This window comes from Pelodiscus sinensis, chromosome 2 (genome assembly GCF_052426305.1).
Source record: "Pelodiscus sinensis isolate ZL-2025 chromosome 2, ASM5242630v1, whole genome shotgun sequence".
NCBI classification, from domain to species: domain Eukaryota; kingdom Metazoa; phylum Chordata; order Testudines; family Trionychidae; genus Pelodiscus; species Pelodiscus sinensis.
Window position 1 is genome coordinate 79,718,972 of NC_143053.1, and position 12,244 is coordinate 79,731,215.

The 12,244-nt window shown below is 40.4% G+C and overlaps 1 protein-coding gene across 1 annotated transcript; it reads left to right on the forward strand.

Annotated features, from left to right (window-relative positions):
• The first annotated feature begins 3,171 nt into the window (after window positions 1-3,171).
• Window positions 3,172-9,990, forward strand: LOC102444200 (uncharacterized). The gene is made up of 4 exons (XM_075920867.2): window positions 3,172-3,235; window positions 3,416-3,444; window positions 4,152-4,270; window positions 8,670-9,990. The coding sequence occupies exons 3-4, from the start codon at window positions 4,169-4,171 to the stop codon at window positions 9,912-9,914; spliced, it is 1,347 nt and encodes a 448-aa protein (XP_075776982.2). The 5' UTR covers window positions 3,172-3,235; window positions 3,416-3,444; window positions 4,152-4,168; the 3' UTR covers window positions 9,915-9,990.
• The last annotated feature ends 2,254 nt before the right edge of the window (window positions 9,991-12,244 follow it).

Sequence of the window (12,244 nt, forward strand, 5' to 3'; positions counted from 1 at the left end):
AACCATAAATTCAAAATTATAATTTGGTAGATGTAATGTCCATAGGTGGAATTGAACTGGGATCTCTGGAGTTTAATGCATGAGCCTGTATCAGCATGAGCTAAACGGCAGCTGCTGCTTAGCTAATGTCTAGAGGAAGCTCATTACTCTCTCTGCCTAGATCTACCCTATACCAGGCAGGTCAACTTAAAGTACATCATCAGCTTACCTTAAACCAAGCCGCAGCAGCATCTACATATGCTCCTGTCAGCTTCCCTTACTCCTTGCAGAATGAGGAGTACCAGATGCTGCTGGGAATTGTCCTTAGTGTTTGATTTGGAGGTCTACACTAGACCTGCTAAATCGAATGCTCAAAGATCGACCTCTGGAGGGTCGATCTTCTCCATAGTGTAGACATGTCTTCTAAGTGGTCTCAGTGCCACTAGATGTGACAGTACACCATACACAGTAGGTGTGTGGTTATATAGACACAGAAGGAAAATATTTAATGAAAACTACTTTTCTTCGGGGAGTAGTTATCAGTCAAAAGGAATTGATTCTTAGGTACACGGTGACAACTTTATGCCACTGTGAAAACACAAAACTGCTCTAAAGCCAGCTTACTCAGCCTTTGACAGTTTTCCCCAGCCTTTGACAGTTTTCCTCTGGCAGCATAGAGCCACAAGAGTGGCTCCTACACAATTTCCTTTCCAGTTGCAGGCATAGTTGAGAGGTCCCTATGTCTCACTGATCACATGATGTAAGAATGGCTGTAAGAGTAATGCTACAGTAGCTTTTCTGGTTGCTGTTATTTATATTGGCACTATACTATATGAAATTTACTCCAAAAGAGCTTGCATCTGTTCAAGGTTCTCAAATTCTCACGTAGTTAATTTCCATTGAATATGCTTATGTCAGTCATCACCTATATCACGTGCACTAGTATGAAGTAATAATACACACACTCACCAAAGTAAACAGTGCTAGAGTGAAACGCTAGTTGCCCTTTTGCTACTCTTGTACCTCTTTCCTCTTCCTATGCCATGATCATGTTTGGAGAGTTACTGATAAGTAAATGTTTCAGCTACAGTTTTCTACTGAGCAACGGGTCAAAGGAATAGAGAATTAATGCAATACAGCCTCTTCCCGACTTACGAACCAGTTATGGACCAAGCAATTGGTCGTAACTCAGTTTGTTCGTAAGTTGGACCGCATAGAGTTACACGCGACCGCGCTGTTTGTAAGTGCGGATCATGTTTATAACTCGGGGGTCGCCATTTACGACAGCTTCAGTCATAACCACGAACAGGTCATAAGTTGACCGTTGGCAACTCGGGGACCGCCTGTATTCTATTGTGCTGGAAAAATCACTAATGTGCCATAAGTGTATACAATTCTTGCAGCAATGAAAGGGTTAAATAAGATTGCCTAATTAATTAGCTATGACATAAATACAGCCAGTCGCTGAGTTATGAATGAGTTACGGACCAGACACTTGGCCGTAACTCGAAATGTTCATAAGTCAAACCTTATTAATTTACATTGCAACCATGCTGTTCGTACGCATGGATCGCGTTCATAACTTGGGGACCGCCTTCATGACTGCTTAATGGGAGGTTTGGTCGTAAATGCGAATGGTCGCAAATTGACCGTTCGTAAATCGGGGACCAGCTGTAATACATTGTTCCCCAAGTTGTTAGTCTGTTTATAGTTCACTTTCTCAAAGAGTAATACAATTACTCTTATGCATAAGGGTTTTGAAGATTGAAACTTCACAAAATATTGCAGAAAGCAGAAAAAAATACAGAATTCACATTACATTAGATAAAATACATCATTATATCAGCAATCAAATATATCATAGATTCACAGAATATTAGAACTGGAAGGAACCTTGAGAAATCATCAAACCCAGTCCCCTAGACTCATGGCAGGACCAAGCACTATCTAGATCAGGACTACTCAACATGCGGCCCTTGGGCCACATGCTGCCTGTGGCCCATTTGTTTGTGGCCTGCGGCTGGGAGCTAAAACAAAAAAGTAGTCAATAGAATGGTCTTCTGTTGATATGCATTTTAGTAGTTAAATTCCTGGGCTGTCATTGCTCATTAAAAGTACTGACATATGGGTGGAAATCGGGTAAAGATCGCATTTTATTAATATCAGCACAACTGACTTAAATAGGGCCTGTGTGTTATGTAGACTTGACTTAATTTTTGTATTTATGCCCGACAGTGGGAAAGAATCTATTTGCATATATTTGCATTTATATTTGCATGTATATACAACCACACTTAAGTTGCAGCCCTCGGCATGTGCTGTGAGTATCATTGTGGTCCTTGGGTTTTCCAGTGTTGACTATCCCTGATCTAGATCTTCCCTGACAGATGTTTATCTAACTTGCTCTGAAATATCTCCAATGATGAGGAGTCCACAACCTCCCTATGCAATGTATTCCAGTACTTAACCAGCCTGAAAGGATGTTTTTCCTAATGTCCAATCTAAACATCCCTTGCTGCAATTTAAACCCATCACTTCTTGTCCTATCTCCTAACAAGAGGTTAAGAGGAATAATTTTTCTCCGTCCTCCTTACAGCACTTTTATATATATTTATATATTTTAATTATTTGCTCAGTATGCTGTTTCATAGGTATCGGTGCAACATTATCTTAATTTTTGTTGATGCATTAAAAGTCATTCATGTTGAACAGATTGCATAATAAAAAGGGTGCTTTGTCTTTGGTAAACAGATTTGACCTTCTTAAAACTGTATTTTGACATCTTTAAATCAATATTCCCATATGTCATACAATGGATCTGAGGTGTAATCTAGCTAGGCATCTCTCATGTATCTGTCACTGTGGCATACAGGTGTCCATATCTAGGTTATATTTACTATTCCTGTGATTGCACTATTGTGTTTGTCCTATGCCATCTAAACATATTTGTAACAAAAGAGTGACCACTAATCATGGCAAGGTGGGACAGATCTTTTATTGATTTTTTACTCAACTAAAGTTTTTACAAAGCACCATTCACTGTAATAGGAGGAGGCGTGCTGTAAAAATCTAGGTGTTTACAGTGTTCTTGTATTTCATCATCCTTCCACCCGTCCTTTCCTGGACGGCTTACTCAATAAACAAGTTAAGCCAGTGAAAGAAAGTTAAGCAATGAAGACTACAGTACAGCTTTGCAACTGAGCTTTGATTACATTTCCCAGACGGCTAAAGGAACACACAGGGACATTTCAGTTGAGTATGTTGGGCATTTGTTTAGAAATATTCTGCTATAAACTGATTTTAACTTGGTTGTGAATTTGTGTAATGCTTTCATTGATTTGTCTAAAATTAGACACAGATATAATCAGTTTAGTTCTTTTTTTCAGCTTGTCTGTTGTCAACATAAATGGGTGATTTTGTTCTTGTTTTCTTCAAGGTGATATGCAAATGAAAATTTCAAAAATGGTATTGTGCACTTTTACTACTGCTTTATAATGTAAGATGCTCTGAAAGGTTTTTGGTTTTGCTTTGCTTTTTTAAAAGAAAAAATTGTAATTTTTAACAGACACATAATCTCTTGACATTACTATTTTTACTGGAAAATAGAGACTCATAGAACTGGAGAGGGAACTTTTGCAACCCTCAGTTGTAGATGTGAGTGTGTTTGAATATTTCCTCAGCTGTTTGCCAATTATTTGAGTTAAATACATATTAAGAAAAACTTTTCTTGAAATAGAGAATTTACAGAACAGTCCGATTAAATATCACCTCCCAGTTGCTAAGATTTCATTTTTTTCTTGTGAGATCAATCTCACTAATTCTGCAGTTATCCAGAAAGTCTTCCAGAAAAAAAAAAGAGTAGACAAATAAGTGAATTTCTAATGTCCCCCCTCCAACCCGTTCCCCCGAAAAAACAGTATTTAAAAATATCATATTCAACCTTTTAAGCAAACTTTTCCTTCCACACTTTGTAAGTGACCTTTTAGTTATTTTCAGAGAAAATACAGCACATGTCTAAGTTAAAATTTAGTGGTTAAATTTAGGATTGGTAACTTTCATTCAATATTGTAGTCAATGCTATTTGTTATCTTGTCAGAATTTGGGAATAAGGTAAAATTCTGTCTATGAGTTGCATGATGGGTTTCGGTTCTGTGTTCTCTCCACATATACAGAATTGCCATGCGTGTCAATGAAAGTTATGCAAACACAGGAAAAGAAAAATATGGAAGTCAAAGAATATCATAAGAATGTAAGGGGATATGGATATGTGGATTTTAAGCAGTCTAGTTATGTGAGTATAAGTCCCCATGTAGACACTTTTATTCCAAAACTTAAAAAAACAACGAATAGCCTAGCAGCACCTTAAAGACTAACAAAACATGTAGCTGGTATCATGAGCTTTCATGGGTACAATCCACTTCTTCAGATGACTGGGTTGTACCCAGAAGTGGGTTGTACCCACAAAAGCTCATGATACCATCTACATCAGGGCTACTCAACTTTGGAAGCCTTGGGGCCACAACTTAAGTGTGGTTGTATATACATGCAAATATTTATGCAAATAGCTTCTTTCACACTGATGGGCATGAATACAAAGATTAAGGCAAGACTACACAACACACAGGCCCCATTTAAGTTAGTTCTGCTTATATTAATAAAATGCAATCTTTACCTGATTTTCACCCATATGACAGCACTTTTAATGAGCAATGACAGTCTAGGAATTTAACTACTAAAACACATATCAACAAAATACCATTATATTGACTCACCGCTGTGGAACATGTCCCAGTGGAGGCCATGTTCAAAGGATCCCATCCACTGGCCGTGTGTTGAGCTCCGTATAAACCCAAACTGCACTGTGGGCTGCAAACAAACGGGCTGCGGGCTGCATGTTGAGTAGCCCTGATCTACATGTTTTATTAGTCTTTAAGATGCTGCTAGACAATTCATTGTTTTTTTAAGTTTTTCCAGTTATAGACTAACTTGGCTACCCCTCTGAAACTCTTATTTCAGTATGAGTGTCTTTTCCCAATTTATGAGAAACAGGAAAAAGTAACTCTTATTCTGGAATAGTGATAGAAATGTAGCCATGTTAGTCTGGTGTAGCTGAAACAAAAAACAGGACTATGTAGCACTTTAAAGACTAACAAGATGGTTTATTAGGTGATGAGATTTCGTCGGCCAGACCCACTTCCTCAGATCAAATAGTGGAAGAAAATTGTCACAACCATATATACCAAAGGAAATAATTAAAAAAATGAACACATATGAAAAGGACAAATCAAATTTCAGAACAGAAGGGGCATGGGGAGGAGGTAAATGTCTGTGAGCTAATGATATTAGAGGTGATAATTGGGGAAGCTATCTTTGTAATGGGTAAGATAATTAGAGTCTTTATTCAAACTTAAGTGTAAAGAGTAGAATTTAAGCATGAATGACAGTTCAGAGGATTCTCTTTCAAGTGTAGTCTTAAAAGGCCTTTGAAGCAGGATGCAGGTAATTAAGTTGTTGAGACAATGTCCTTTCTGGTTGAAATGGCAAGAAACTGTTTTTCTTTGTGATCCTGTCTAATATCTGTTTTGTGGGCATTGATCCTTTGGCGAAGTGTCTGAGACGTTTGTCCAATGTACATAGCAGACGGACACTTTCGGCACATGATAGTATAAATTATATTTCTGGATGCGCAGGAATATGTGTTCTTGATCTTATAACTCACTTGGTTAGGTCCAATGACAGTATCAGCAGAGTGAATATGTGGACAAAGCTGGCAACAGGATTTGTTGCAAGGGAAGGTACCAGGGTTGGTATTAGTGTGGTATGTCCTGTGGTTGTTGGTAAGAATCATCTTAAGGTTAGGTGGTTGTCTATAGGAGACGATGGGTCTGTCTCCCAGAGCCTCTCGGAGTTTAGTATTCTGTTCCAGTATAGGCTGTAGTTTATTGATAATGTGTTGGACAGGTTTAAGTTGGGGGCTGTAGGTGATGACAAGTGGTGTTCTATTGTTGGTTTTCTTGGGTCTGTCTTGAAGTAGTTGGTTTCTAGGTATTCATCTGGCTCTTTCCATTTGCTTTTTTATTTCTCCAGGTGGGTAGTTGAGGTTTATAAATGCTTGGTAGAGATCCTGAAGTTTCTGGTCTCTGTCAGTGGGATTAGAGCAGATGCGGTTGTATTGAAGGGCTTGGCTATAGATGATGGATCGTATGGTGTGCTCTGGATGGGAGCTGGAAGCATGTAGGTAACTGTATGAGTCAGTGGGTTTTCTGTAGAGAGTGGTGTCTAATTTTCCATTGCTGATTTGTACTGTGGTGTCCAGGAAATGGCTCTCTCATGTAGAATGGTCCAGGCTGAGATTGATGGTGGGGTAGAGGTTGTTAAAATCTCTGTGGAATGTCTCCAGTGTTTCTTGGCCATGCGTCCAGATCATAAAGATGTAATCGATGTAGCATAAGTAGAGAAGGGGTAAAAGAGGACGGGAGTTGAGTAAACGTTGTTCTAGGTCAGCCATAAAGATATTAGCATACTGCGGGGCCATGCGTGTACCCATGGCTGTGCCGCTGATCTGGAGGTATAAGTTGTTCTCAAACTGGAAATAATTGTGGGTGAGAACAAAGTTATATAGGTCTGCTATCAGATTGGCAGTGGTGTCCTCTAGGATAGTGTTTCTAATTGCTTGTAATCTGTCTTCATGTGGGATGTTGGTGTATAGAGCTTCTACATCCATGGTGGCAAGGATGGTGTTATTGGGGAGGTTATCGATGTTTTGTAGTTTCCTTAGGAAGTCGGTAGTATCTCAGAGATAACTGGGGGTGTTGGTTGCGTAGGGTTTGAGAAGAGAGTCTACATAGCTTCCCCAATTATCATTTCTAATATCATTAGCTCACAGACATTTACCTCTCCCCCCCCATCCTCCTTCTGTTCTGAAATCTGATTTGTCCTTTTCATATGTGTTCATTTTTTTAATTGTATCCTTTGGTATATATGGTTGTGACAATTTTCTTCCACTATTTGATCTGGCCCACGAAAGCTCATCACCTAATAAACCATCTTGTTAGTCTTTAAAGTGCTACATGGTCCTGTTTTATGTTTCAGCTACACCAGACTAACACGGCTACATTTCTATGCCTATAAGTAGTCAGTTCAACGTCCCCTTGATGCCATTTAATTGTCTCTTCCCTGTCTCCTAAACTCTTATGACACTGAACCCAGTCCTATGACTGAAACTGTGGTATGTTGGTTATGAGGAGATAGGTAAAGAGTGAATGAAATATTGCAGCTAGGGAATAGGAGAAGGAAACGGACAAAATGCACCAAGATTATAATCAAATGGGAGATATCCTGTGCCTAATTCTGGTTTCTCTTGTACCAAGTTTACATTAGGGTAACCACAGGATATCTCCCATTTCACTCACAACAGTGAAATTAATTTTGATTTATATTGATCTAAGTGAGATCAGAAGCAAGTACATATATTTTTAGGAGGCTCAAGCTATCACCAAAAAGCACAAAAAAAATCACCCTTCTTTAGCACATATGTGTGGGTTTCACAGCATTCAACATTGGAGAATATGAACAGTAACATCACAAGTGAAATGCTCCACAAATGTAAAATGGTACATCTACATTGATGTCAGTGCAGCTTTGCCAGTTTACAGTTTCAGCGTAGACTTTGGCATTTCAGCCTGTTCTGGGTGTGGGGCGATCCCCATCAACTTTAAGTTTCCTGTGGTGGCAGGTTTGCCAACAATGTCTGAAACATCCCTGATCAAGAACAAATGAAACACTAAGGCTACGTCTACACTGGCCCCTTTTCCGGAAGGGGCATGTAAATTTCACTAGTCGTCGTAGGGAAATCCGCGGGGGATTTAAATATCCCCCGCGGCATTTAAATAAAAATGTCCGCCGCTTTTTTCTGGCTTTTAAAAAAGCCGGAAAAGAGCGTCTAGATTGGCCCCGATCCTCCGGAAAAAGTGCCCTTTTCCGGAGGCTCTTATTCCTACTTCAAAGTAAGAATAAGAGCCTCCGGAAAAGGGCACTTTTTCCGGAGGATCGGGGCCAGTCTAGACGTTCTTTTCCGGCTTTTTTAAAAGCCGGAAAAAAGCGGCGGACATTTTTATTTAAATGCCGCGGGGGATATTTAAATCCCCCGCGGATTTCCCTACGACGACTAGTGAAATTTACATGCCCCTTCCGGAAAAGGGGCCAGTGTAGACGTAGCCTAAGGGTACATCTACACAGCAACATTATTTTGAAATAACTAGCGTTATTTCAAAATAACTTAGTCTGTGTCTATTTGCAGCAGGCAGTTATTTTGAAATAATGTCGAAATACTGTCACACTGGAGGACTTCTTACTCCAACTCCTGTAATCCTCATTATATGAGGAATAAGGGAAGTTGGAGGAAGAGTGCTCTATTTCAAAATAAGTGCTATGTAGATACTCCCAATTTCAATTTCAAAATAAGCAACACAATCAACATAGCTCAATTTGCGTAGCTTATTTCGAGCAGACATACCCTAAATGTTGTTTTGCAACAAGGTGGTTTTAGTTATGGAAAATGACTGGTGAGAGATATATGAAAAATTGCCATGTATATAGCCTTATTTATTAAAAATAAAACAACACCAAAATGAAGGAATTCACATTTGTTGGTTTGTTTATTCCCTTTTCTCCCCTGTGTTCCCCTACAGGCTGTAATGATGGTCTCTGTGCAATTTCTGCTGCTCTTTGGATATGTCCTTTCAATGCCTGACTGCCCCCAAAAGTGTTTATGTACCCCCTTTCTAACGGATTGCCGCGGAGCCAGTTTACATGAAGTTCCACATGGCATCACTCCAAAAACAGAAACATTGATCTTGAGTGACAACCATTTAACCCTCATTTCTCCAGGAGTGCTTCAGCACCTTTTCAATCTCACATTCCTTGGTATAGCCAACAACAAGCTGTCACTTCAGAATGACTCTTTCGACGATATCAGCAAGAGCATCCTCTCCCTGGATCTCTCTGGGAATAATTTAATGGATCTACCATCAAACTTGTTCAGGAACACAAAGAAACTGGTTTGGTTAAACTTAGCTGAAAACGGTTTGAGTCTTCTGGACAGTACAGTTTTCAGTTCCCTAGGAAAACTCACCTATTTGGATCTCTCTAATAACAGACTGAAGATGCTTACACCAATGTTTGTGGGGCTTTCCCAGCTTGATACCTTAATGCTGGCTGGTAACCATCTCTCCACCATACCACAGGGAGTTTTTGATCCCATCCCTAACCTTAAAATCCTTGTTCTATCCCACAATGAAATAAGCCATTTGCCTGAGGGTTTGTTTGATAACCTAAAGAGTCTTAATGACTTGCTGCTAGATTATAATAATTTTACCGAGATACCACATGCTATATTCACAACCCTCCACAACCTAGAACATTTTTCCATTTCTAAAAACAGAATCCAAAATATTCCACCTCTCTTGTTTGCTAGCAGGTTTACCTTGAGGAAACTTGATCTGTCTAGTAATTTACTATCAGAGCTACCTTCTGACTTCCTTTCAGGTCTGGAGAAGCTGGAAGTTCTTAATTTATCTGCAAATTGTATTGGAAATGTTCCCAAAAATCTATTCATAAATAACACTAGGCTAGAGTTTCTGCATTTGGACAAAATTTGTCTCCAGACTCTACCTATTTTTTTAGGCCTTCAAAATCTGATTGAGTTAACTGTATGCTGTAATGGATTAAAATTTTTACCAAAAGCATTCACTAACAATATGGTTAATTTGGAACTACTAGATCTCGCCAAGAACAATATCAGTCAAATAGAGGACGATGCATTTAAGATGAACCCTAATATCACAAAAGTAATTTTGACTGGGAATCCAGTTTGCACAACTGAACGATTTATGCATTACTCTTTTAAAGGACTAGACTGTAGCAATAAAAATTAAAGGATTATACTGTAGAAGGATAATTTTTATCAAGAGCTGTACTTCTGCTACTTTCAATAAAAGTCTAACATACATATTGCAAGAAGTGTGATTATTTCTGAACTCTAAAGGACCATCCTAAAACAGTACAAGTATTCTAAGACGCTATGTACCTAATTTATGACACAGTGCCTTTGATCACTCCAACTAAGAAGATGGATGCCTTAGTTAGCAGGGTATCATTTACCTCCACAGAGGGGCACAGGTGTTTAAACCCCAGACAAAATACATGAGTCTTACTTTGAGTTTCTATGAAGCTATACAAATCAAAGCAGTTGGTGTTTAGCTTTTAGCACAGGGGTTAGAGCACTCAGCTGGCATGGGGAAAATCCAGGTTCAATTCCCTCCTTTGCCATATGGGGAGCAAGGGCTCTAATAATCAAATTATAGAAGGTCTCCTTCAGTCTCTCATGTTGAAGCTAACTAAAGAGTAGTGGGTTCAGGAGCGCTTAACCCTGGATCTCCTATCTCAGTGGCATAAACACTGGGCTATGAAGTTATTTGGAGTTGTGTTCATGCTCTTTGCCTGACCCTATGAGTGTTCCACTGTGGAAAAATACTTAAATAGACATTGGGATAGAAAGTGAGTGCATGAGAGAAAATGACTCTGATCTGAGGTAGGGCACTCACTTGGAACAGGAGAGACTTGGGTCTGCACCCTTTTCAATCATGCTTTCATTATTTAGCCACAGTGGAACTGCTTTATTAGGAGAGATTGAGATTACCCCATATCAGAGTATCCTAGCTCTGTGGATAGAGTAGGCCCTCTCAGAGGTGGAGAGACACCTGTTTGAATCTTCTCTCACCCCCTGACAAGAGAGAAGAGTTAAAATTAGACCTGGTACAAACTAGGCAAGTGTTTTAACCATAGGGGTCAGAGCATATCCAGTATGTGATTCTTGCATTTGGGGAGCAGAGCCCTTCCTAGGCATAACACAGAATACACAGCTATGTAGGGCCGCATCTGTGGCAAGAATCGGCGGTCAGCCACCACTGATCAGCTATTTCCCTTTCTGGCAGAAGGGGAAACTGTCATTCATCTCCAGCTGGATGTATTGCTGCCCCTTGCTCCGTCTCCACAGCTCGAGTAGTGCTGTTGCCACCTGGGTCTGTATCTCTCACTTGCTCCTCTGTCAGCCTCCCTGCCCTGCTCTTACCCCCTGTAGCCCTGGATCTCCTCCCCACAGCTCCTGCCCCTGTGGTCCCACAGCCCTTAAGCACAGACTCCCTGTGGCATGGTCACCCCCACATAGGGGGTGTGCAGGTGCTCAAGCTGCACAGGGCATCATGTGAGGACAGCCCTGTTGGGGAGTGAGTGCTGGAGGCTCCCTAGAAAAGGAGATATCCTGGAAAAACTCCACCATGTTCAAAGAACGTGTTTGCTATTCTGCTTTTTTTTTGTGGAAGAGCAAACGCCTTTTTTCGGGGAGCCCTGTATACCTTGTTCTACCAGGGATGAGAGCTCCGCGGAAAGAGGAGGCTTTTCTGCCATTTGGTCCTATCTAGACTGGGCCAAATAATAGAAAAGCCTCTTACGCAAAAGCAAATGGAAAAAGCTACACAATTTGTGTAGCTTTTTCCAGAAAAACCTATAGGCTATGTCTACACTTGCGGCTTCTGCGCGAGTAATATGCAAATGAGGCTAAGCATGGAATATCGCTGAGCCTCATTTGCATACCTAATGAGCCACCATTTTTTTCAGAAGGGAGTCTTGCTCAAGAAGGAGCGTCTACACTGCCCCTTCTTGTGCAAGTAAAACCCTCTTGCGCAATGCCGTTCTTCCTGAAAAGTAATAGGTGTAACGGCATTGCGCAAGAGGGTTTTTCCTGCACAAGAAGGGGTAGTGTAGATGCTCCTTCTTGTGCAAGAGCCTCTTCTGAAAAAAATGGTGGCTCATTAGGTATGCAAATGAGTCTCGGCAATATTCCACGCTTAGCCTCATTTGCATATTACTTGCACAAGAAGCCGCGAGTGTAGACATAGCCATAGTGTAGACCCAGCCTTGGGGCGGAGCATGGACAGGGCCTCAGGGATTTGGGTGTCAGTACTTCAAAGGCAGTAGGCCGGTTTGATTCCAAAGAGAGACATGCCCATTTCTTGGCCCATTTGGGTAGGCTTAGCCTCTTCAAGTATCTTATACCTGCTGCCCATTGGCTAAGTGTTATAAGGTGGCTTTCTGTTCCTCCTTCTTAAGCCTTTTTGTATGGAGAGAGGTGGGCACCTAATTAATTCACACCAGAAACTGCTTTGAGGCTATGATGCTCAAAACCCCTGTATTCACACCCAACACA